This window comes from Anoplopoma fimbria, chromosome 8 (genome assembly GCF_027596085.1).
Source record: "Anoplopoma fimbria isolate UVic2021 breed Golden Eagle Sablefish chromosome 8, Afim_UVic_2022, whole genome shotgun sequence".
Lineage (NCBI taxonomy): Eukaryota > Metazoa > Chordata > Actinopteri > Perciformes > Anoplopomatidae > Anoplopoma > Anoplopoma fimbria.
The window spans coordinates 12,541,774-12,568,442 of record NC_072456.1 but is presented as its reverse complement, the minus strand read 5'-3'; the positions used below and the strand labels follow the sequence as shown (position 1 = coordinate 12,568,442).

General features: G+C 38.2%; 2 protein-coding genes across 2 annotated transcripts; both read left to right on the top strand.

Moving 5' to 3' along the window:
- Window positions 1–1,648: 1,648 nt before the first annotated feature.
- On the top strand, window positions 1,649–20,251 carry myo1f (myosin IF). Its single transcript, XM_054603046.1, has 29 exons — window positions 1,649–1,779; window positions 1,901–2,056; window positions 5,849–5,977; window positions 7,340–7,429; window positions 7,543–7,637; window positions 7,778–7,865; window positions 7,975–8,064; window positions 9,149–9,280; window positions 9,396–9,530; window positions 11,175–11,307; window positions 11,766–11,962; window positions 12,113–12,193; window positions 12,344–12,430; window positions 12,591–12,677; window positions 13,159–13,326; window positions 13,630–13,715; window positions 14,207–14,288; window positions 14,414–14,520; window positions 14,606–14,704; window positions 14,807–14,951; window positions 15,512–15,626; window positions 15,714–15,883; window positions 16,067–16,212; window positions 17,068–17,214; window positions 17,291–17,439; window positions 17,598–17,660; window positions 17,839–18,046; window positions 18,970–19,130; window positions 19,246–20,251. Exons 2-29 carry the CDS (start codon window positions 2,054–2,056, stop codon window positions 19,320–19,322), a joined length of 3,270 nt encoding a protein of 1,089 aa, XP_054459021.1. The 5' UTR covers window positions 1,649–1,779; window positions 1,901–2,053; the 3' UTR covers window positions 19,323–20,251.
- A 1,738-nt stretch (window positions 20,252–21,989) lies between these two features.
- acer1 (alkaline ceramidase 1) lies at window positions 21,990–24,755 on the top strand. The gene is made up of 6 exons (XM_054603520.1): window positions 21,990–22,103; window positions 22,291–22,405; window positions 22,767–22,905; window positions 23,988–24,125; window positions 24,215–24,352; window positions 24,578–24,755. The coding sequence occupies exons 1-6, from the start codon at window positions 22,011–22,013 to the stop codon at window positions 24,753–24,755; spliced, it is 801 nt and encodes a 266-aa protein (XP_054459495.1). The 5' UTR covers window positions 21,990–22,010.
- Window positions 24,756–26,669: the final 1,914 nt, after the last annotated feature.

The window sequence follows — 26,669 nt, the reverse complement described above, 5'->3', positions numbered from 1 at the left end:
AACGTGGTGCATTGTCGATTCTAAGAATTACTATTTGGTCTGTCCTCGGGTTACTTGTAATTGTCCTTAAATAGCAGACTTCAATGTCCAGACAGAGGTTGAGATCAGGTCATCTATTTTTGGATCTGATAGCTTTCATGGAAAAGATGAAGCAAGAACTTCTTAATTTCCTCTGAATGGGGCTTAGACGTCCCTCGTCAATTGGTCTATGATGACAAAAAAGGGTCAGCTGATTGCGTGTGTTTGTACATTTACTGTGTTTTCTCTCTTTTACTTCCCTACACTTTTTATCTCAAGACGAACACTGTTTTACAAAACAACCAAACAACAAAACTCGGTAACGACATGCTAATTTGTAAAAGTCTTATTAGTCCAAAAAACCTTTACATGTTTAAATTAAGCGTCCCAAAATAGCAGCATTAAAAGACGGTTTTGACCCGTTGTTACTGTATGACTTTAGTGACTAGTGGTAGTATCACAAAAGGACATATTAGTAGACGGCAATAAACCTCACCGTAAACAGATTGAACAGATTATTCCCTTGGTTTTTGAGACAACCAACTACTGACAGATGTATACACGTGACGACATTAATTAATTCAAATAAACTGATCACAAAGGGAAGCAAAACAACCACAGACACAAAAAATCTGTTTATGTTAAGTTAAACAACCACATGACCCCTTCCTACTCTCTTTGATTCCGGCCCCCTTGCTTCTTCCACCCCACAACCATCTTCAAACTCTACCTTTTTTTTTTTATCTCAAGCTACACACCTGTACATTTTTGTGACTGCATCAAACACGGTGGTAATACCATATAAAAACCTGACAAAGTACTTAAAACTGCTTCCGTGGTAGTCTCTGTTACGTTACATGTCTACTGACCGCTTGTTCGTGTGAGCACATTCTGGTAAGAAACACAATGGGATCGTTGTTTCTAATTACATATTTTCAGTCTTGTACTGTTACAGTTTTATGGCAAAATGAGACTTTCTTGACATGCATAATTTACTCTTTAAAATTGATAAACTTATGTGTAATTCATGGCACACTTCAAACAGGATCAAAAAATAACTTGTCTCTTATCAAGTATATTTTTTCCAAAGTAAGGTCCACCAGAAAGGGCGATACTTTGCCTCTCTATACCAGCCACCCACTGTCACAGCTGATGACTGTTGATCATGTATAATGTCAACTATTGTCACAAATCAGGGCTTTAAGTATGAGTCTGAACACATTGTTTTACAAATGTGCCCCATTCAAAAGTCTATTAATCTGCCCCAATGCATGAAACCAGATCCACATTGATCCACTGAGAGTTTACTGCAAAACCCACACAGTTTGACACCTACACACACACACACACACACACACACACACACACACACACACACACACACACACGCACACAGCCCTGTGAGCACGGTGTACATCTGTGTGAACCTACATCAGTTATTATGGGCGTAGGAAGCAGCAGGCTCTCTGACGACACAAACACAATGTGAAGTAACCACAGCCTGGGTGGAGCCGGCAGCTTACAACTGAAACACCATAATTTGGCAACAGATTGCAGATAATTATCACTTTGTGCCTGTTGATGGCATCAACTCTCGTCTGCTGCTGTCATGATGAATTGGATGGACTAATTGTGCCGTTTAACCTTCAGATCTGCTGACATAGAGGCTGTCATTGGCCTGTTAGGTCGCTATAACTTCTTCATCGCTCTGATTACTTTAAATATGACAGAAATACAGAAGTAGCACCTCGACTTTGTGTGGTGAGTGTGTACCTCAGTGTGTGTATCAGTTTGTGTGTGCAGTTCTTGTTTCACACACTGTATCTGTGGGAGGATGAGGAAGTAGCTTTTTGAATGTGGCAGTGGATGTCTTGTACTGCAGGTCGCTGGCTGCTGTTGGCTCTGACCGTCTGACTGCTGTGATGGCTGCAGTCTGAAGAGGTCAACCTCTGGATTTTAACAACACACACACACATAAACACACACACTCTCTGGACAGTGGACACCTGAGGAAGAGAGGAGGCCCGCTGGAACAATGGTATGGTACCACACCTTCATTTGCTCTCTCTAACACACCTTCCGACAGCTGTAACGTGTGTTTATGCTCCTAAAACTAGACCTGATGTGTCTTTTCATCACATACATTTAAGATTTTCATAGTTTCACCCTTGATACTTTGTTTCCCAAAAAGAAACAGCATTTAAAGCTGTTTTCTTTTTTGTAAAAGTTGACAGCAGCTCATGATTAACTACATTTCATTTCAGTAGTTTCCATTTGGCAAGCCTTGCATGAGGGTATTTCAAGCTTTAAAGTCAGTTTTGACATGATATAAGTGTCCTAAAAAGGCAATCTCTTCAGGGAAATCCAGCTCCTTCACAGCAGCAGCAGAGTGAGTTTCCTCTTTTTCAGGACGATCCCTTTCATGAAGACTCAAGACAGCACAAGTGAATTGATATTATCGTTGTGTTACTTTGATTTATGGTTGTATTCTAGATAAAAATGTGGATTTTAACTTCGTCAAATTTAGACTTGAAGTGTAAACAGAACACAAGTACCATATTACATACTATGAGGTTGTTAATGGTAAAATCCTCAGTTAAAAACATTATCTTGAATATATGGTGAAGATATTGTAGTGTAATCTCAGTTTACAAGATGTATTTCACATTGAGTTAAACGGCTTTGGCAGCCCCCCTGTGAGCAGCAGGCAGTGGCAGGAAGAGAACCGGTAGCGTGTACAAAGTTTATGGGGTTTCACAAGAGGCTGAGATGAGGTGTGAGAGGGGGAAGTGGACTGCAGGAGAGGCCTGCAGTTTCTGTCACAACACTTCCTACTCACACGCAGAGTGGTCCAAACTCAGTCTTATTGCTGAAGTCATAACATGCAACCAAAAGTGGTGAATTTATTCATTCATTCAGTAGATTTAAAGGGAAAGATTTCCAAAAATGTCTAGATAAATGATACTGCCGGTGCAGTTTTCCTATATCACCGTATTATTCTTTCAAAATAAGAGTCCCAAGTGAGATGCAGGCATAGGCCTAGTAAAGAAAGATCTGAGGAGGCTGCTTGTGCACAATTGTCTATTTAAATATGACTGACATGCTCACAGTGAGGTAGCAGAGGTAGCGTCACAGGCAGAAATATGGATGTTAAAATGTCAGCTCACACAGCTTTGTTTTGTGAGAAAGTGTGCAGATAGTTCCGTTTTTTATGCAGCAAGGTTTTCAGATCTCCACTGGTGCGACTTCTGCCTAAACCGCATTATGTTGTTACCTGGAATTCTGTTTGTGGTTCTCAAGCCATCAATTTTTTTTATCTAATCAGTAAAGTTTCTCTAGTAACTGTTCAGAGTCTAAAGAGTAGAAAGGGTTTCTCAATGGAAACTGGTCACAGTGACGTGAAGGGATCTTCCCATTATTTAAGAATTTAATTCCCAGAACTGTTGAAACAGTTCTGTCTGGAAGAGGTTGATGCTGTTGAGTTTTTAAAATGTATGTTTGATGCTTTTGAGTGACAAAAAAAATGGTAACAGGTATAGGTATTTTTTTTATTACATATGTCACAGTCAAAGATATTTTTCACAAAATTTCCCTGCAGTAAACTTTGTGCAACCATTTTATGTTTTAACTTTGGTAAATGTTTTAATAAAACTAAATAATAAAATATCAGAAAATGATTTGGACAATTAGGACACCACTTTGCACGCCAAGGAAGTTTACAAAAACATTTCTTTAAGTAGAGATTTAAAGGAAGTCACTGAGGTAGAAAACGGATTTCAACAGGTAGACAGTTCCATGACTGTTTTAAGTCAAGAGTAGAAAACTCTGTGCTGGTTTGATTGGCCACAAAAGTTTAAACATATACGACAAATTTCAACTTCAAACTGTTTATACCTTTGATCCTTACACATATAGGTGAATGGTAAGACACCATCTGTTCCAAAAATCATGTCTCACTGTTTGTTCTTCTTGTATACAGTCTTTGGTTGCAAAGTGAATTTTAGAAGCAGCGCAATTGCATACAAAGTTAAAGGAAATTACACTAGGCTTTCTGTCTGAATGAATCTCAAGAATCACCAATTGATAAGAGTACAAGTATTTCAATAGATATCCTGCGACTCTTCATGTTCCTGTCATGACATGATGAGTTGTGCCCTGTTTTGATGTTCGGCTAGTGATTCATAGAATACAAACAGATTTATCCTATAAGTCTGTAAAATATACTTTCTGTATATCAGCCCAAAGGGTGTGAAAATAAATAAATAAGGATATTTAAAACAGACAGGGTGATAGCTTAGCTGCATTTGATTTCACAGGTTTTAATTAGATTAACACTCGTGACTTCTGTCAGAATTCCCCCTCAAAATTTAGAATTCAAATCTTTTTATAGATTTTAATAGATTAGTGGTTTCATGTTACTGTTTTTGAATACTTTTAATTAGGTTTAATGCTGAATGTAACAAAGAAAACAAATTACAAAAGAAGGTAATTAATGAGAGAAATCTTCTAAACCATCAGCATAAGACATGATTTTGGATGGCTATGATGCTAAAAACCACCTGCGCTGAAATTAAACAGATGTTTAAACATGTGTTGTGATCCGCAGCTCTTTCCTTTTGCAATGTTTAAGAAGGTTTTTTTTCCTTCTGGTGATTGTCGGTCTGAGGTGGAACCTGTAGAAGCCTTGAGAAGCTCTAAGTTGAAGCCCCAGACCACATACCAACCAATATAGCAATGACTAAACATGTTAGACACACATCAAACAGACCAGCGTCTTTTAGGGAAAACCAAGCCACAGAGAACAAGTTCACTTAAGAGCTCTGTGAGAAGGTGTCAACAGAAAACAGTGTGTGGTGAAGAACCACACAGTAGGGAAGAACGCTCTCCTAATAACCCAGACATTGTTTCTCAACACAACAATCATAAAGTTAAAGCTGTTGTTGATGTGATCAGGTATACCCTTCATATTTACGTATACTGTTGGGTTATAACAGGTGTGTTTGGCTAACTGCTAATGGAACTACTAGCACACAGACTGCTGCAAACATCTTTGCTGCTGCTCTTTGGCTCACTTTTATTATTAACTAATCGATAACAGAACTACCAGTACACATACTTCTACTTCAATGCAACTCAGCCGCTGCTAAGCGGGCAGACGGTCTGGTGAGTTTAATTTTGTTTTTGGCATGATTGTAAGATGTCACCTTTACAACAACCTCGAGAAAATTGCCTGCATTCATCTCTGCTGTTCATGTGTGTTTTACAAGGCCTTACAGACCATTGTTTTTTTCTAGACAAGGGGGTTGGCCAAGTGTGGGCTGTATTCATTCAATCACACAACAGTGGTCGTTGCAGACACACATAGTGGAGATCTGCACGCTATTGAGTGCACCTGTTTAGTTTGAGCTAGTTTCAAGACACAGATTTCAGACAAAATTTGCTAAATTAAACCAGCAGAGCCTGAGATATAATGATTAGTATCAAGTAGGCCAAACCCCAAAACACTGGATTCAAAATAGAATTTTTCTTTTGACCTTCTTAAAATGCCCCTGCCTTTCAAAGACTTTGTATGACAGGAGTTTTGCAAAAAAAAAAGGTGCAGTCTCCAAGCCCAAGCCAAGCTTCTTCAAACATACTCCTCATGTCGAGTAGACAACACTTCATGTGTGAAACCAGTGGTGTGCCTCTTTAAACCTGGTACTATCTCCATTCCCTTATTCAACTTACAGTAACAAGAATGAATGTTTAAATAAATAATTAATTCAAAGAAAAGTGGCATTTCAACCCCATGGAGAATTTCTTTCTTTCTCTCTCTTTTGCTGTGATTCAGGCAAAGTACCACTGGCAGAGTCAAAATGTTAAGCAAAGTGGAGTGGACGACATGGTCCTGCTGTCCAAGATCACTGAGGATGCCATTGTGGACAACCTCAAGAAAAGATACATGGACGACTACATCTTTGTATCCAACAAACTGCTGTTTACATTTTGTATTATTTCATTTTGGTATTTTGTTTTTAATTCTGATCTTAGTGGGCAGGAAGTGATAATGTTTGTGGGACAGGAGGTTTAGCCATAATCTGTCAATAATGAGACTCTTTGACAAACCTCACCCTCATATCTACCCTAACCTTGTATAACTTAAAGGCACCAGAAAATAGAGAAATTAACAAAAAAAGTAATCTTAATTTGGTGACAAAGGGGGGCATCAGTGATGTGCAATCATTTCCTTTTATGTCCAAGACATTTATACATAGTCCACAAATGTCCTACACTGTCACACTAAAACATCCATATCCACAGAAATTGTCAAAACAAAACACAATTATAAAGTCAAACAATCAACCAAACAAGGGCATAAATACAATGAACACACTCTTCCTCTTCTGCATTTACTGTGTGACTAAACGGCTCACTTCCGTCTTCTTAGAGCACAGCTGAACTTCAAACCCATATTTAGAGACAGGAAACAAGTTCACATCAAATATGCAAGCAGCAGCAGCTGATCTCACCTCAAGTAAAACTCCACTGCTGAAACAAGTCATGATTTGTCAGGTTTTTACATCATTTATTAACTACTAGTTCCTGCATTGATAAAAATCAACTTCATGACCTCAGTATTTTCCCCCAGATTAATAGTTTGTAATTATCAGACAGACTAGAAGCATGACCTAGATGCAGATGCCTGTTGGTTGGTCCCACCACAACTATGTGATGTGATTAGCAAGAAATTTGGTTTGGTGATCCTCTGAGTTTTATCTAGCGTCACCATTGGATTTTTTTTAGTGAAATGTCACGACAACCGTTTGATATTTGCCAAGAAATTACGTACACACATTCATGTCCCCCTCCAGGATGAATTGTAATAATTTTGGTGATCCTTTGACTTTTAATCTTGTCAAAATTAATTTAATTCTGGCCAATTCCTGCAAAAATTAAAGACATTCCCATCAACTTCAGTTGTATTTTGTACTTAGAGCTTATTAGCAATTTTCAACCTCCTAAATTAAGAGGATGAACTCAGAGCCGAATCAATTGATTAGTATAATGATAAAAAGTTTCTTAATTTCATCTGTTGCGGCTATTTATCTCTGTATTTTTGTTGTTGGTAAACAATGTTTGTTAATGTTATTAATTTATGTAGAAATGTATGTAGAAAAAAACCAAAAACTGAATATATTATGTATCAATCTTAAGTATCAAATATTGATAATCTTATTGGTCTCAAAACCACGATAGCTCTATTCAAAATATACCATCCTATTGTACCAGCAGTGATCCACCAGCATATTTCTCCACCATATTCCTGAACTTCTCCATTCAGACATACATCGGCGCTGTGTTAATATCAGTCAACCCATTCAAACAGATGCCCTATTTCACTGATAGAGAGGTCGAGCTTTACCAAGGAGCTGTGAGTAAAACTCTTCACCATTTTATCGCCATGTCCTGTAAAATGATGATGCAGTGGTTTACCTTGTTGTTGTAAACTCCATTAATGTAACTTCCTCCTTTTTGTCTCTGTAGGCCCAATATGAAAATCCCCCCCACATCTACGCCTTGTCTGATAACATGTACAGAAACATGATGATCGATGGAGAGAATCATTGTGTCATCATTAGGTGATCACAAAAGCCCTGTTTGTCTTCTCAGTGTTTTGATTTTGTGTCTTACATTCCATTATTTTAGTGTTGGTAGTTTGAGTAACATTTAGTTGGTTTTTTTGGTGTGTTGTGTCTTTTTTTCATGGTATTTTCGGTAGCGGTGAGAGTGGTGCTGGAAAGACAGTGGCTGCCAAATACATCATGAGTTACATTTCCAAAGTATCCGGAGGAGGATCGAAAGTTCAGGTAGAGAGAGAAAGCAATGATTTTAATCTTCCTGAAGTGTGCTTTATACTGTCTGTGCGTCTTGTTGTGTCTCACACCGTGTCACTGTGTGTTTGTGTGTTTGTTGCAGCATGTAAAAGACATCATTCTACAGTCAAATCCTCTGCTGGAAGCCTTTGGTAACGCCAAGACTGTCCGCAACAACAACTCCAGTCGTTTTGTGAGTAAGATCTTTGCTTCCCCACCTGCAGACACGACTTTTAAATATATTAAGAAATGTACTTTGGTCCACACTGAAAAATCTCAACAACTTCTGGATGGATTGCCATTTTGCACAGATATTCATGGAGCCCAGAGGATGAATCCTAATGTTGTGATCTACTGACTCTTCCTTTAGCGCCACCATGAGGTCTCAGAGCTGATAGCATGACTGTAGACTCTTGGTGTTTTTCTTTCAACGGGAAATAATAAAATAAAAAATAGAACAACAGAACAATCTGACAACAGACTTAACCGATATTAAAACACCATCTCACCCACAATGTGAATGTCCGTAATACTGAATGCCCAGCAAACAAACACCAAAAAATGGAAAAGAAATATATAAATGACTCAACTATTAAAATCTGATTTCTTGTGTTTTAAGTATCACAGAGAAATAACAAATACAGTTTATGTTATCCAAGAGATCATAGATTCAAAATAGAAATACAACCTACTTTGAGTGTTTTGAAAGTATGCAGTGACTTTAGAAAAAGGTATATAAGGATTTATAAAAAAAAGTCTTTAGGAGCCGATTAATCTATGATATGACATTTTAATGTACCACAAAAGTATTCTGCATTTCATACCCTCTCATTTCTCATCAGTGGGTCATCATGTGGGTTTAATTTCACACCTATAAACCACATCAGTGTGCATGTATGTAGCTTCAGCTCGCGGCATTAATAGAGTTTCCTGTTACTGTTGATGTAGCATTGAGTGGTTTTGTGTTCTGGTCAATGCAGATAGATGTGTGTGGTCTATTTCGTAGCTACAGATGTAGCAATGATTGAAGTCATGTCTGAAAAACTGCTGTATTGTTTGAGCACTCTCATCTTGAGAGCAGAAGTTTAGGCAATTTTGCATAATCTATGCTATCTTTAACATTATAACATATTTATTGTCTAATAATTTAGTAGTGTGTCAGGATCATAGGGTCCGGAAATTCCTCTTCTCACCCTTGTACTTTGCACCAGAGTTGACCAGATTTGACAGATTTATCTACTGACTGTTTTGTCACTTGTGATTTTTGCATCTACCAGGGGAAATACTTTGAGATTCAGTTCAGCAGAGGAGGAGAGCCAGACGGTGGCAAAATTTCAAACTTCCTGCTGGAGAAGTCGAGGGTGGTGAACCAGAATGAGAATGAGAGGAACTTCCACATTTACTATCAGGTCAGAGGCTGAAGAGAGGCGTGCACATTCACAGATCAGTCGAAGCCGCCTTAAGAAAACTAGCACATGTGGATTCATGTTTAAATGCTCTTCTTCCTGCACTGTTGTCTTCCAGATGATAGAGGGCGCCAACGATCAGCAGAAAGAGGGTCTCGGCATTATGACCCCAGACTACTACTACTACCTCAACCAGTCTGGGACCTACAAGGTGGATGGGACCAATGACAGCAAAGACTTCAGAGAGACTATGGTACACATACACCATACCAAAGAAAATCAGTCAGGATCCCTCTTGCATGGTTGCAAGATCAATTGAATGGGCCTTGCGATAATGAGAAAAGAAGAAAAACACACAAATATATGCTAATTTCTCCGACCTATGCTTCTTTCTCATGCATTGCTAGATAGAACCTCATTCCACCTTTAATTATTCAAATCGAACAATCTGACAGGTTTGTAGGGGAATATCAATCGTTGATGCAACTGTTCAGACCTATAGATCTAATGCAGGCTGTGGCACAGGGATGCAAAATTAACATCGCTAAATTTGAAGGTACCAGAAGCCAAAAAGTTAAGGAACCACTGATGTACTATTGATGTGAGATAATATGATTAAACAAAAACAGATTTAGGAGCTTAAGTAATAATGACTGGTTTTGACACAGGACCCCAAGATCAACTAACCCACCTTAATGGTGTTATGGTGTGTGTTTATGTTGGTATTAAGTAGTTCAAATTCCCATACCAAGCTATAATTGGTTGGTAATCAAGTCTTGAAGGAACCTTTGGAAGGAACACAGTGGCTTTCACAATGCTATTATTACTTATGATCTGCATCATGATCATGGAAAACAAGCATCTCTGACCTGGACACATTATAGGTAAACAGTTTAAATGGGAAGCTCACTCAAATAAAACTGTAACAATTCTTTCTAAATAAATTTCACTTATAACATATATTCTTATCAACCTGTAGTGAGATATCTCCTATTAAGAAGTTAGCTAGCGTAAACTACACAGACTATTTTAGTTTCGCAGACTTTGAGATCTCTGGGAGCGGATTAGAATTTAGTTGGCAGTGCTAACAGCATTGACAAATAACTTTTTTAATTAGTATCAACAACATGTCTTTTGTTTCACATACCTAACTATGAGCTTTTACTTGGAACTAATTTTAAAAAAGACAGAGTTAAAGTAAAACGATATTTGGTTAGAAAATGAGACCTTATTCTTCCCTTATTAATTTATTTAACTAGAAACATTACAGGTATGACGATATGTGACAACTGAAGATATCCATAGCAACAACACTTGGAACTGTAGCGATATGCTAACTGTTTGCTAAATCAACTTTCATTAGGAAAATAACAGTTAGCTGTGAGCTAAATCTGACTACAAAATAACTTTAAAATGTTTTTTCTTACTCTTTTTTCCTGTTGTAAGCGGTCTTGTATACAATTAGTTGCCAGTTTATTAGGTACACCTAGCTGAAACTAATGCTGTGTGATGTTGTACATCCCTCCAATAAGTCCTACTTCAGTTTAAATGTTTTTGCTAACGCTAGCTAGCTAGTTAAGTTAGTTAAGGTTAGGTGTTGATTCAGCTTCATAGCCATTTAAGTGGCTGTAGTTTGTGGTGCTGCTGAACCATGTGCTGAACTGTCTGGTTATTTTTTGCCCCCATCGATTTAATGTAGTACTTCATAAAACAGTTTGGGCATTATGCAACAAGATAACGCTTGGATTTATTGAAAGGGTGCCAATCCAAAAGTAAATAATATTTAAGAAAACTAAGTAAAATATAATATACTTTAATTTGCTTTTGATAATCAAAAAGTTCCACTAATTGTTGATGAAATTGCCCTCACTGTCTGCTTTTGTGGTGCGGTCTCCAGGAGGCCATGCAGGTGATTGGGATCACAGGTGACGTCCAGGCTCAGGTCCTGCAAATCGTCGCAGGCATCCTCCACCTGGGAAATATCAGCTTCATAGAGGCGGGCAACTACGGGCAGGTGGAGAGCACAGACTGTGAGTGAGACACATGCACAGAAATCAGGCACACATGGATTCACTCATCCATGCAGGTGCACAAACATTCCCACCTGACATATAAAATGCCCCGTTTTCGACCCAGTGGGTATGAGTTAATTAAAGCTCACCATGACAAAGCACTCCCATGGCAGACACGGAACTGATAATTGATAGACTCTGTGCACATCAGTACAACCTTGTTTATCTTGGCCTTTGTTTGCTGCCTGGGGATTCCCTGCACAATAGATAATTGGTGTTTACATCTCTCTAGGATTGTACAATTTAAGCTCCTGCAGACTTTTATTCAGTTACGTCTACATTTATTGCAAACAGAGAGATTATCAGGCAGTCTGTACACTTTCAATCTTTAAGCTCAACATATCTGTATCTTTATAATCAGCCTAATTTAGATATATCTGCATTGATTAAAAATAATTTGCTTTTGTTTGCTCTAGTGCTTGCCTTTCCGGCCTATCTGCTGGGCATTGATCCCAGCCGTCTGCAGGACAAGCTGACCAGCCGAAAGATGGAGTCAAAGTGGGCTGGAAAGTCTGAGTCCATTGATGTGACCCTGAACCAGGAGCAGGCCACATACACGCGAGACGCCCTGGCCAAAGCCCTCTATGCACGACTCTTTGACTACCTGGTGGAGGTAGTCAAACCTTTTATATCAGTAGCAACAAAAACAGATTCAATTAAATGAGGAAGCATCCTCTTTTTACTGAGATACCTACACAAGTTGAGATAAATGGATTTGTATTTTATATTTCCCTTCTGCCTTTAACCTGTCTGTCTTCTCCAGGCCATAAATAAAGCCATTCAAAAACCATATGAAGAATTCAGTATCGGAGTACTTGACATTTATGGCTTCGAGATATTCCAGGTGAGTCTTCTGACAACTTGCAGGTCCATAATATTTATAGGCTGCCGCTAAAATAACAGATGTTAGTTTTATAGATGGAGCAGCACAGCAGGATTTGTTTTACTGTGGGGATAATGTGATTTTGACTGGAGTGCGTTCTTCCCCTGGCAGAAAAATGGCTTCGAGCAGTTCTGCATCAACTTTGTCAATGAGAAACTGCAACAAATCTTTATTGAACTGACTCTGAAGGCTGAGCAGGTAACTACAGTACTACTTCCTTGTCTCTTAACCTTTACACTATGCTGGGTAAATGGGGTTCTGTTTGATCGAGATAGTGTGCTTCTATTTGATTTAGGCTTAATATGGTTGTCAATATTTAAAATCTCTTTTCTTTCTATGTCTGCTAATTTTCTCTCAGGAAGAGTACGTTCAAGAGGGCATCAAGTGGACTCCCATTGAGTACTTCAACAACAAGATTGTGTGCGACCTCATTGAAAATAAATTGGTAAGCCCTTAGCTGCATCCCCTTTACCAAGAGACCAATGATTAAATAAAAACAGGGTACACTGATCAATTTGAAGTGGTTCAAACAAGGAAACAAATGTGCTTCTCCTGCAAGGATCCAGCACTTACTAGGGGCTCTGCCTCTGTTTTCCAAAAACAAAGACAGAAAAAAGGCACTAATCCCAAGGTCAAAGACAAAGAAAATATGTGAAAATACCATGTGAAATTCTTTTTATTTTACTCTGTTTTTCGGAAGCATAGGAAATTAAAGAGTTTTTGCTTGACTTTAATTGTTTTGCTTTATTTTAAATAGGACATTGTCAGTATGTTTATTATCTACATAGCACCAAATAGTGACTCTCTATTCTGTACGTTTGACGAGGATCTTTCATGATATTCCCAGACACTTTCAAATGTGTCAAATTAGTTGCAAGTGGTGATTGTTTACAGTGAAATTCATCGAAACAATCCTCTCCTTTCAGAACCCTCCTGGTGTAATGAGTGTGCTGGATGATGTGTGTGCCACCATGCATGCCAAAGGAGAGGGTGCAGATGGCACTCTGCTGCAGAAACTGCAGGCCGCAGTGGGAACACACGAACATTTCAACAGCTGGAACTCTGGCTTTGTCATACATCACTACGCTGGCAAGGTAGAACATGAAATATGTCAAACTGATTGTCAAGCAGCAGAAATACTAAAGATAGATTATGTATTTTTTTATTTGAAACAGGAGAGTTCCTGCCTCTATATGTTGGCAGATGTATGTTATGATTGAGGTTTTAGTGACACCAAAAGGAAGTAGACACATTAAACTGCAAGTTCATTTGATTTCAGAATTGTGAAGCAAATAACCTGACATAAGTCTCTACTAAATAATAATGTTTGCCTGGTGTATTAAGTTTACATAGCAGTTATAATGTTATCATTTTATAATGTTATAATATCGTCTCAGGTGTCATACGATATCATCGGCTTCTGTGAGAGAAACCGGGATGTGCTGTTCTCTGACCTCATTGAGCTCATGCAAAGCAGTGAATAGTAAGTCTCTTACATCAGGGGTTCTCAACCATTTGTAATTCAAGGCCCACTTCTGATTGTTGACAAAAACATAACATGACAAAAAAGAAGGAACAAAAATAAACTGGGCTGTAATTATCTGCTATGTCACTGTCAGCCTCAATGACCAAAAATGTATATTCTGCTTAACCAGGCTCATCACTGCCATTAAGAATCCCAATTTAATGGATTCAGGGTCAAATTTCTTCACCACACACTTTGTAGCTTTCAAAGCGCTGGGTTGTCTTCCTCGTCACTTTTTGGTTAAAAAAACAGTACATTTTCTGTCAATGCATCTGAGGGGTTGTGTAAATGACTAACTTCAATATTTTGTAATTGAATCTAACAATTGGCAGTACCTCTGCTGCGCACAAGATGTTGCTTTGAGGCCCACTAGTGCGTAGATGTCATGAACCTTTTCTGGTGTCAGCTATGGTATGTTTATTAAAAATCCTATGAATTTATCACTACAGTAACTTCATCCAAGGCTTGTTCCCTGAAAACCTCAACACAGATAAGAAAAGCAGGCCAACCACAGCCAGCTCAAAGATCAAGGTAAGAATTTAACGTGAGATTAACGATAAACTAGAATACTTACATTTTTTTTTTTTTAATATGATAAAACTGAAAAAAAAATGGGATCTAACAATGCATTCATCGTGCACTGGTGTTTCCAACAGAAACAAGCTAATGATCTGGTGAAAACGCTGATGAAATGTACTCCGCACTATATCCGCTGCCTCAAACCCAATGAGACAAAGAGACCGAGGGACTGGGAGGAGAGCAGGTCAGCATCCTCACTGTGACAAACTTATACTATTACACTCATACCACACTTCTTGATGAATGGACAATATTCCATCTGTTTTCAGGGCCAGACATCAGGTGGAATATCTAGGACTGCGGGAAAACATACGTGTAAGGAGAGCTGGATTTGCGTACCGCAGAGTCTTCAATAAGTTTCTGATGAGGTGAGTTTAATTATTGTTGAAAGGATGCATCTTTTTCCTTGTGTTTGTACTGGAAGAAGGACACAGTTCAAACACACTCTCATAGCGACTTGTTGTATCTAGGTATGCTATTCTGACAGCTGAGACATGGCCATGTTGGAGGGGTCCGGAGCAGCAGGGGGTCCTTCACCTCCTCCGGTCCGTCAACATGGATAACGACCAGTACCAGATGGGACGTAGCAAGGTCTTTGTCAAGAACCCTGAATCGGTAACAACCTTTTTATGTACTTCCGGCTGGGTTGTATTTTGTCTCAATATTGATCATTGGTGGAAAGTTATTAAATGCATTTACTTAAGGACTGTACTTTAGTGCACCTTTGATGTACTTGTTCTTGTTTCATGCTACTTTATTGTTCCACTCCAATCCAGTGGGAAATATTGTACATTTTATAAGACTATAACCATTTACAAATTAGAATCTTACATAGGAAACAATGGATGAGCTTATAAAATATGATGCATGCATATCAAATTATTAAAATTAGCTTAACCTAAACAACAGTATAATGCTTCTTAAACATCTGCTATAATGATCTCATGATATGCTTTTGTGTTATTGCTATTATTATTTAAAGGGGCTATAATAGATATTTTTGTAATTTTACATAAAGTTACAGTTTAAAGCACTTCAAATGACGTGCTGATACATTTCTGTTTCTAACAACGATAATGAAGCTTCAGAAAATCTCTGCAATACTGTAGAAAATGAAATATATTCAGAAACATATGACAAATATAAAGTCCTTCCTCATGCCAAATGCTCCACAGCTTTTCCTGCTGGAGGAGATGAGGGAGAGAAAGTTTGACACTTTTGCCAGGATCATTCAGAAATCCTGGAGAAGATACATTGCCAGGAAGAAGTATGAACAGATGAGAGAGGAGGGTGAGTTATAAAGACAAAATGTCGTTGCTCTCAAAATACATATGTGACACTGTGATTCTGAATGTTTTTTTCATCCTTGCAACACAGCCTCAGACATCCTGTACAACTCAAAGGAGCGGAGGAAGAACAGCATCAACAGAAACTTTGTCGGAGACTACCTCGGCCTGGAGCAGAGGCCCGAGCTGCGACAGTTCCTCGCCAAAAGGGAGCGTGTTGACTTTGCTGATTCTGTCAACAAGTTTGATCGCCGGTTCAAGGTGAAGCTTCATGAAGCTTAAGTTTAGTTTTATAAAATTTGACCAACAAGAACATTACTGATGTCAGAGATGTGTCAAAGTCTTTCCCCTTTAAAACAGTTATAAGTAAGACTGCCCTTTGTGGACTTCCCCTTTCTGGCAATGCTCAAAGTTCTCACTTCTGTTTTTTTCCTCACAACCCAGTCTATCAAGAGAGATTTGATCCTGACCCCCAAGGGCATCTATCTGATTGGTCGAGAGAAGGTGAAGAAAGGACCTGAGAAAGGACAGATCAAGGAGGTTCTGAAACGAAAGATGGAGTTTGGAAGCATCAGCGGTGTCTCTCTCAGGTAGTTTACTAAAACTACATTAACCACACCCGGCAATAGTAACATTAGTGGTTTATGCTGCGGTGGAAAATAAGAGAACTAGCGTGCTGTAACCACTGCGTGAGAAGTTACTGTTGCTGCATGAGTAAATATAACATGTTTTGCTGAGCTGAGAATTCACAGAACTTGATCTTCTTTTCAGTTCTTTATCAGCTTAGAACTTTGCATTTCACAAATTTCATTTTTGAGGTACTTTTGACTCTATTTGAATATTTCCATTTTATGCTACTTTATACCTCTACTGCACCACATACAGAGCATAGTATTGTTTATCTATTACATTTTCCTGAAAGGCTAGAAGATCATTTTCAGATGAAAAAATGATATGCAAAGCTAGTAAAATACAACACAATGTTCAAAGTTATCCAATACATCACAAAATATTAGAGAAAAGTTCAAACTAGTTCCACATCGACCAGCTGCAACACAAAAATGCTGCTCACTCATTGATGCATCAGTAATGTAATTTATCTTTGAAAATTTGTCACAAAGGCCATTTTTCCTGCAAAAACAAGTACTTTTACTTGTTTACATTTGTAAAGTTAGACTTCAAATTCATTCAGCCGTCACACTCAAACTGAAACTTAATCTCTTTTCAGTATCGCGTTTTAACTTCAACTTAAGTACAGCTTGACACATCTTTAACATCTTTAACTATTACTGCCATTGAAAGACATTTCAAAAGTTCAACATGTGAAGACAGTGTAAGTGTCTTTACATCTCAGCAGTGTCATATAGTTTCCTCAGAAAATGTAAGTCTACTTTTCTTTGTATCTTGCCTGAGGAGCTCTTAATGGTCTGGTTTTTTGTCTTCAGTACGAGACAGGACGATTTCTTCATCCTACATGAGTGCCAGTACGACAGTCTGCTGGAGTCCAACTTTAAGACAGAGTTCCTCAGTCTGCTCTTGAAACGCTACGAGGACGTGACCAAGAGAAAACTGACAATCTCTTTCACTGACAGGTAGAGAAACCTGCATACTCAGACAACATATTTTGCAATAAAACAGGAATCACTAACACACTTTGTTCCCACACAGGTTGGAGTTCAGAGTGAAGAAGGAGGGCTGGGGTGGAGGAGGCTCCAGGGTGGTGGCCTTTCAGAGGGGGCAAGGGGACTTGGCCCAGCTTAAACCTGCAGGGAAGACCCTCACCATCACAGTAGGGGACGGTCTACCCAAGTCCTCCAGTGAGTTAAACTTAATATTCATGACACTGCAGAGCCTTTAAATAAAGAAGAGCAAAACAAAACTTTACAGGGGGAAGAAAGAAAAGATGAAATATGTTACTGTGAAGATAATCTTGTTAATTTGGATGTTAATTGTAACCAAGCATGTATTTCATCAGAGCCGACCAGGAAGGGGGCTCCACAGTCTCGTGGTGGAGGCAGAAATAATGTTGCCAGCAGAGGTAAAGACACAATTCTACCTTTATTTCATTGTTATGTTCAGTATATTGTCTGTATATCTTACTTCAACTGATACTTACAGTTACTTAAGTAAATTATTTAACAAGTTTTATTATTTTAACAAGTCTGGAGGTTGTTTGGGGGTTAATCTTTACTTTTTTACACTTTCTTGCTCCTTAGCGCACCAGAATGGAGCAGCCAGTTTTTCCAGAGCCCCTCCCAATCAACAATCAAATATCACATATTCCGCCCCTCAAAAACACGGGCGGCCACCCAGCACAGCTCCGCCCAAACTGGGCTCGCAGAAGGCCCCCAGAGTCCCGTCACACTTCCAGCAAAACCAGGCAAACTTGGACTTCCTTAATGTGCCTGACCAGGGCATGTCAGGGTAAGAAAGATGTGTGTGTGGAGCTAATTAGTCAGTTAAAATCAGTGCAGAGGAGCTTCATGAGTTGTCAAGACTTGTCAGGGTGAGGCTCGACACTTACTGAGCCCAAACAAATGAATGAGCTTCATTGTCAGAGAGATAAACCTTTCAGAGAGTTGAAGTTTCTGTAATGGCCAGGTGATGCTTCAAGCTAAGAAGTTTGTTTAGTGTTAATAAATAGGGCAAAAAACTGCCGTCATAGGGAGCAGCAAAATAACGTACAATAATCCCTTAAATGTAGGGATAGTTTACAGACAGTCTCTCTTAAAAGGCATTCATGGTATTGCACTCGTTTTTACACAAAAAGTAACACGTTGTGTAAAGAATTATAAAGAGAGTTTGAGTTCAGATTGTGCTAACAAACACATGGCCACTCACTGCTTGAAGTGATATACATTTTGTTGGTTTCTGAAAGTTACTTATAATTGTCACACACAGTTAAAGTCCCCTTAATCAGAAATAGTGATTGACATTACATTGACTTTAGATCATTTTACCATTCATCTCTAGACATATGAAGTGGCCAGCTCAAATTGTCTTGAGCAAGGTTTTGTACCCAGGCTGGATTTTTAGTCATTTGTGTTATTACAAATGTTGATTGACAAATGTTGATGTGTGTGTGTGTGTGTGTGTGTGTGTGTGTGTGTGTGTGTGTGTGTGTGTGTGTGTGTGTGTGTGTGTGTGTGTGTGTGTGTGTGTGTGTGTGTGTGTGTGTGTGTGTGTGTGTGTGTGTAACCCCAAGCATTTAAAGCTTTCCCTAATGAAGATATACAAACATAAACATGTTCTCTGTGATTTGACTCTCCCTGTCTAACCATTTAGCCTCAAGCAAACTTCACGAGCTCCTTTTATCCCTTTGTCAAACCGCTCTCTCTTTGTAACAGGAAGCAGAGGAAAAGGAGCATCAGTCATCGACCTCCTCCGGCTCCTAAACCTCAGCCTCGACCCCAGGGGCCCCGCTGCCGGGCGATATATCAGTACATCGGCCAGGACACGGACGAGATCAGCTTTGATGTCAACGACGAGTTCGACCTCGTCAAAGACGGTGTGTGGATAATGAGAAAGCAAGACGGAGAGTGAATAGAGATCAATACAATACATAGACAGATTTGAAACAGTGATTCCTGATATTTATTTCTGCTTACTTATTTTCTCTGTAGATTCATCAGGCTGGTGGACCGGCAGGATTCATGGAAGGGAAGGTCTCTTCCCTGGTAACTATGTAGAAAAGATCTGAACGGGGCTCGTCTGTCCTGGTGGACTTTATGTGTCTTGAGAAACATGTGTATGTTGTTGAAAGCAGCATATGCTTTTTGCTAAAGAAACTGCCTGTGAATTATTCATGGTTGCAAGTAAGATCTTCATCCACAATGGAAACGGTTTAAGGTTGGACCTCGCTGATATTAGAGACACATAGTATATATTGTTTGTAGGAGCAGAGCACAGAAAACATTGTTGTTATGGTCATGGCTGTTCAAACACAGGTCCACTGCAAAGAGCTGCTTGGGTTTTGTCTGTTGTCGTTCTGAATGTTAGCAACAAGATCTAACTTTTACTTCACCATCAATCCCACAACACATTTCTTTGAGCTGTTACTTTAAAAAAAGAATAATCATAGTTAAAGTTACAAAAAAGTGACCTGAAAATAAGGCATTGCTTTTTGGTGTCTACAGTGTCTTTAATTTTTTTTCTGAAGTTGCTCTCTAGAGAATTGTCCTATACTGCTCAGTATTCGTGATGAAGACAACAGCATGAAATCAAGTGATAATAGACATTTGCAAATATATAGAACTTGACTGTTATGTTTGCACCATAACAAACCTGCTTCAGACCAATCAAAGACATTGACATAGCCAATACTTTGGACCTCACTTAAAAAGTTGTTATTATTATTATTACTAATACCATTATTGGTATTTCATCAGATCAGTAAAAGAAATATATTTTCATATTTTTACCTCAAGGACTTTTGCACTGATTTGGTGCTTCCATCAGTAAGTTGCAAAATATTTCTGAATTACAAAACAGAAAGAGGTGACTTATTTACTTTACATTTAGCATTTTTCTTTTGTATTGTGTGGTTGATTTTGTAAATCTATGTAATTCCCTAACAGTCAATCAATATTTGTTTTTATATGGATAAATAAAAAGTTTTACAACTCTGAATTGGAATTTTTCTCTTCTCTAATATTGTATTCATTTAATTTACTTTTTTAATGAAATGATCAAATTGTGAAGTCAACGTTTATGTTTTTTGTAAAGAGGACATAAAGAGAGCAAAACATTTTTTAAACCTGATTTTCAAAAGGAAAAGTGCAGTTTGTATCTAATGTAAAATACAAAGCATAAACCCAAATATTACATTGTTATAATAAAAGTTGTGTGTATATAAAATTATGTTTTCTGTTGTAGTTGAGCGTGAATGTAGCACATTGACAGGGTTATAAGTAATAATATACTGTATATCGATAGAAGTTTAATTATCAAAAAGTATAAAAAAAACTGTCAAATCAAAGTTTCATTTAAACTCGGAACATGGTATTGCTACATTTAAAATATCTGAGTATATCTTCCACATTGTCTAATAGTGCAAATATGATTATATGAAACAGAACTGTGTCCTTTCAAAATAAAAGCAAACACGCGCGCCATTCCTGCTCTTTCGCACTCTCGAAACGCTCGTGCTTTTATTTTGAAATTTGCATCGCTGGAGTTGGCCTGAGCCAGCGGCGGATGGACCAGTTGAACCTCTCTTCTGCCGTTACCTGTGGCACCTGTTTCTACAATCACTCTGTTCCAGGTCCACTGTATCTGATCATGGTATTTAAATAAAAATGTTCTGATTCTAAACTATGAAATCGATCTATGAAATGTGGGATAAAAATGGTGCTAAAATACTCAAAAATGAGGCACTGATGTTGAGTTCACAGTGCTTCTGGCCTCACTTTAATGCACACATTCACACATGAATTCGGGTAAAGGTGCGTACATTCTAGTCATTCTCCCTGTCTAACATGTTGGTCCAGAGATGCGAAACCATTCAGCATGTTTATCTGTGACGTCACAGTCTCGTGCAACAGGATCGGCAGCGTTTCGATGCACCTGTTGTAACCTCTGGAGCAGAGCAGCACCGACTGTCTGAAGGCAGGGACAGCAGCAGCATGGAAGGTAAGCTCCATCAGTTTCTGATGATAAAACAATAAATGAACAGTTTTTTAAATAAGAATTAATGAGACTTTCAATCTTTTCTACTAAAAAGGATGTGACACTGTCACACCTTCCACCAGAAATAATTTGAATATTCCTGTTGATGTTCCTGTAGTGACTGTACTGTTTATCAAATACACCTATACAGTCTATTCCAACAGTTTGCCATAACATTTACTTTTGCAATGTTTATAAAGTGTCGGAAACGTCTAAATAGGATTTTATTACCTTATTTTTGTTTTGTTGAACTAGACTGCATTATATTGAGAGGTGTTTTTGTCACCCCTATTTAAAAACATGAGAGGAGCTGATTAATAGAATGTAGTTTAGTTTAATTTACTACATTTTGTATCACATCACAGGGATCACGCAGTTAAACCCTGCAGTATTTCACAAAGTACCCACATGAATCAGTAGAATACGCCTTTAGGTAAAATAATCAGTTTAACTTTTAGTGTATTTATCTCTCTCTCACATCACATTTAAACGGATATTTAAATGGCGATCATAAAGGCTGAATACGAGTACTGTAGAAATACAACACTGCAGACTGATTTCCATAAACCACCTATACCAACACACCGACAGGCCTCCTTGATAGACGGCCAGTTTATCTGCAGTGGAAACAACTGACACCCAAGTCTCTAAAACTGCAAAGGTTGTTTCAGAAATCAGTGGTTTCCTTCTCTGTCTGACAGGTGTCTACTCCAGTGAAAAGATGGCAGGAGTTTTCTCCTATCAGAGTTCAGAAATCGACTGGTGTGAAGACAACTACAAACACTCTGAACATGTAGTGGAGTACTTCAACACTGTAAGTACTGTATCTCAGTAGTGCAATACTATTTATCTTAACAGAATACTATCTATAATCAGCTATAGTCTTTTTTTCCTTTTTGGATAATAAATAAAGGTCTAATATCCATGATCTCACAGTAAAAAAAAGAGGGACTGGTTGTTTGATTTATTGTTTTGTTGATTGATTGATGTTTTCCCTGCAGATGAGCAGCTTTTTTTTCTTCATCATATCTCCCATCATGCTCTACCTTCTGCACCCTTACGCCAAAGAGAGAAACTTGGCGATTCACATGGTCTGGACCATGATGATATTTGTCGGTTAGTCTTCTTTTTTTTATTTCTAAATTTTGTATATATTTATTTGTTGCCATTTTATATACATTATCTAATTTAAATCTCAAGAGATATCTTTCAGTCACTGAGCCTCATGCTAGAACCATTCCAGGTTCTAACGTCTAATATATATATATATATATATATATATATATATATATATATATATATATATATAAATAAATAAAAAAAAAAACAGGTTATAATCCACTGTTTCACAGTATCAGAGGCTTCTTCTGACAATTTAAGACTTTATATACTTTATATCTCTCTTCTTTAGTCTCTATATGTCTTTGTTTTGTTTTCTATAATATAAGGAAAAAGACGGTTCTCTCTTTTGTTTCAGGGATCTTCTCTGCGTACTTCCACATGACACTTAGTTTTGTTGGACAGATGTTGGACGAGCTGTCTATCCTGTGGGTGTTGGCGCTGGGATATGCTGTCTGGTTCCCCCGCAGACTCTTCCCTTTTTTTATAAAGGACAGGTAAAGCAATAAACCCAAGAACATATGAGTAAATCCAAAGTGTTTGTTTCTGTCTTTATTCATCTCCATGTGTTACTAGGGACACACGCAGCTCAATAATCCTTTAATAAGACAAAAACAAACGAACAATGACAAATTGTTTCTGAGGCACACTACGCTGAAACCCAACCTGTGTTGGTAGTGGAGCCTGTTTGACAGCTGCAACTGGTCATTGTCACAAAAGACACAATGTGGTGCTGCTTGCTTCACCTACATGTGCTAGAAATGGGCTCTTGCTGTTGTGAAATAACGAAGCTCCACCCAACCTGTGTCATATTTCATACCACAAGATGGGAAAAATGAATGAAATTTGAAAAGATTCACACAACCCTCCCACTAGAGCCTCATGTTAATTTTCCAGTTTTTTAAAGTCATGAGTTGGTCCTCCTGAGTGATGGATTACTGAAAGGGCCTACCTGTCACACACAGAGGGGCCGTAGGGGTCAGGGGGTCTCTTTTGCAACCTTTCATGCATCTTCACTGTTTTCGACCGCAGCTGTTTTCAGTGATACGGCTCCAAAATATCCTCTGTACCTGTTCTGCACCAACAGCAGACAGATATTTAGCAGCTGATGAACAATATATTTCAGTGAAGCAGTGGTGTCCAAATACAGAGCTAAAAATGTATATTTATATTTACAAAAAATTCGTCAGGTGGCCAGAAACATAACTTCAAATGTATGATAACTAACAAGTTCACCATGTCAACTTAGAAAGTGATGATAAGTCAATATTTTGTTTAAAACTTGCTGCCCCCAGGTGGCCAGAAACAAATCCCAGCTCGCAGGCTTGAGGAAATTTCAGGTTTTGTGTAATAGTATGTAGTATTTTGAATAAAATCTGTGCAGATGAGTGTCTGCTATGACAGGAAGCTTTGGACAGAATTCATAGAGCCTGTCTTCATCTCATCCATGGATTAAATACTGAAATTTAGGGGCAGGCTTTTTATCAACAGCAACACCTCCAGAGTTCTGACGTGAAATGACTTCAAACCTTCGAGCCCCCGCATGACAGCTTACATTTTCTCTCTCTGTCATCCACAGGTCCACATTTTCAAGCCTCGTCCTGGTGGTCACTGTCATCTCCACATTGTCATCATTCGTCAAACCTACAGCCAATGCCTATGTGTTAAACTGCTTTGGCCTCCATTTGCTTTACGTTGTGGTTGTCGAGATGAGATGGTATGAAAACTCTGAGGTTTCGGTCATCTGTAACTGTTTTTTGGTGCACTTTTGATTCGTTATGATAAGCATATTTTTCTCCTTATCAGCTGCAATGACCAGAAGGCTCTGCGACTGGGAAAGCTGTCGGTGGCTCTGTGGGTGCTTGCCATCTCCTGCTGGATTAGTGACCGTTTTGGCTGCAGTTTCTGGCAAAGGATAAACTTCTGCTACCTGCACGGTATCTGGTAAGTCCTGGCTTAATTGTGTCCCTTCCCTTTCCTTTCCAACCGTGTTTCCTTTGCCCATCATTCTTCCCAAACCCCTCCATAACTTCTGTCTGGTCCAAGAACTGAGCTAATCGATCACTGGAGTGAATTAGTAGTTTCTACATGTTATTTCTAGGAGACAGGGTTGTTTTTTTTTTTCAATGACATGCTTGTGTATTGATCTATAATATCTGTATCCTCCAGGCATATTCTGATTGTGATAGCTGTGGCCTATGCCAGCACCCTGATTGCTTACCTGGATGCCAACTATGAGATACCGTACTCTCTGCCTGGACTGCAGTACTGGCCCTGTGATAAATGGGCTGTTGGATTACCTCACATTGTCCTGAAGGGCACATCCAAAACACAGAAACGGTGCTAACAAAGTTGAAATAATTTATAACGTTGGCAGAACATTTGTATTAGTACACTTCATTATTACAGGTGTACATGAATGGGAAGCCATCAAAAGGATTTCATCTAGTTACCTTTATTCAGCACCACCTTCTAACCTTAAAGACACAGTAATCTGACCTGATCACTCCCAAATTGCAAAGATTAACAGATTCTGTGCCCAGAGGCCCATTATGTTATGATCTATCCATGTTTTACACCAATAATGATTGTGAAGAAAGAGCTTATACAAACTAATATATTTAGTTGAGAAACACCAATTACTTATTTATCATCTCTATATCAAAGTTGAAAATATAGTTTATTTAAATATACCCGTTATGTTTATGTGTTATCATTGATGAAATGTTATCATATAGGTTTATGCTTTAAATATATAAGCAAATGCTAAACATTAGGTAATATTATTTAAATTAAAAATATCTAAATTTTTCTTTGGAAGAGGTGAGCCTTCTAATGGTAAAAATTACAATTAAATTAAATCTGAAAGCAGCAATGAACAGGCCCTCACACCTCCTGAAACGTCGGCGGATACTAGCTTCCACGACCACTGAGCGCACGAGTTAGATGTTATTTGGATTGTTGTTATAGTGGAGTGCGTGAGGCTGTAAATGAAGTGTTGACAATTTTGTACAACCCCCTGTGTCTACCTTGTGGCGCTAGAGAACAATTAATCATACGTCATGTTGTTTAGACCACACTATGTAAATTTCATGTAAATTGGATGATATTTTCACAACAGGATGACTTCCTGTGGTCAGTGGGTGACACTATGCCTATGAATCAATATTGGCGTGCAGATTTCTCTTTCATGGCAAATCATGCAAATTGCCCTTCTGGCCATTGCAATGTCGCTCCACAAAAACAATTTTAAAAAAAAATAGAAAAATTATACTTTTTACTGCTTTAAAATGCCTAAAATTATGTATTGTACCATGACTTATGTGACATTAATTCAATATTACTGTTGATTCAAAAAGTAATGTGGATGCCAAATTTCATGAATATCGGGGAAACTGTTTCCCAACTAAGTTCTTCCACCCATTAGGGGCCCAATAACTGCAGAATTGTGCAATTATCGCCTTCTCTGAAGCATGTGACAATTTTTTGTGACTTTTTGAACATCTCAAGCCCCTAAAAAATGTGATTGTGCAGTAGAATCATTTTTAAAAATGGGTTCCATGCATTCAAGTGTCAGGGACCAATGGAGCCCCTTTTGTGCTCCTGAAAATCAAATACTGTTGCAAACAGTTGACTGATGATGAACTTCTGTGTGTAATGAGGCGCGGTTTCATTTTCACAAGATTTCTGTCAAACATTAAGAGTTTGCAACATGATTTGTTTCAAAAAATGTCTAGTCATCCTGAATGAATGAGAACATTTTAAAATTTGTGTGTATTTCTGAAGAGTTTGTCTTTGGCAGTTAAGCATCTATCTTTTTGTTTATATAAATCAACTGAGGTTATTTATTTTCAAGCTATGAATGTACATTTAATTCTGTACATGGTGGAATATATTGAAGTACTGTATGTTTTTTTATGGTTTTTTTATGATGAACAATAACAACTGTAAGACTTTAATGCAGTTTCTTTGAGTGAAGCATTACGGTGAAATGCGTTTACATAGCGATACCTCAACATTTGGTGGTTTCACAGGCATACACTCAATTTTGTACAAATACCTGTTAAATAAAAGTGAATTAAAAGCACTGTAGTTTCTGACATCATTTTCTGTCAACATTTTCTAACATTTCAGTACTCAAATCTGTCAAAATCAAATAATTGTCTGATATATTTCTCAGGAAAACTAGTTTATGCCCATTCAGGACCTCTGAAATATTTCTCTTGTATGACGTACCACAACAATCACATGTCAATCTATT

Bases quoted from the DNA above. Each gene is read 5' to 3' on its own strand.
- myo1f (XM_054603046.1), top strand. The intron at 5,978-7,339 runs GTATCCAACAAA...TTCTCCATTCAG, and splicing joins ACATGGACGACTACATCTTT to ACATACATCGGCGCTGTGTT. The intron at 7,638-7,777 runs GTGATCACAAAA...TATTTTCGGTAG, and splicing joins AATCATTGTGTCATCATTAG to CGGTGAGAGTGGTGCTGGAA.
- acer1 (XM_054603520.1), top strand. From the start codon at position 22,011: ATGGCAGGAGTTTTCTCCTATCAGAGTTCAGAAATCGACTGGTGTGAA. The intron at 22,906-23,987 runs GTAAAGCAATAA...TGTCATCCACAG, and splicing joins CCTTTTTTTATAAAGGACAG to GTCCACATTTTCAAGCCTCG. The intron at 24,126-24,214 runs GTATGAAAACTC...TCTCCTTATCAG, and splicing joins GTGGTTGTCGAGATGAGATG to CTGCAATGACCAGAAGGCTC.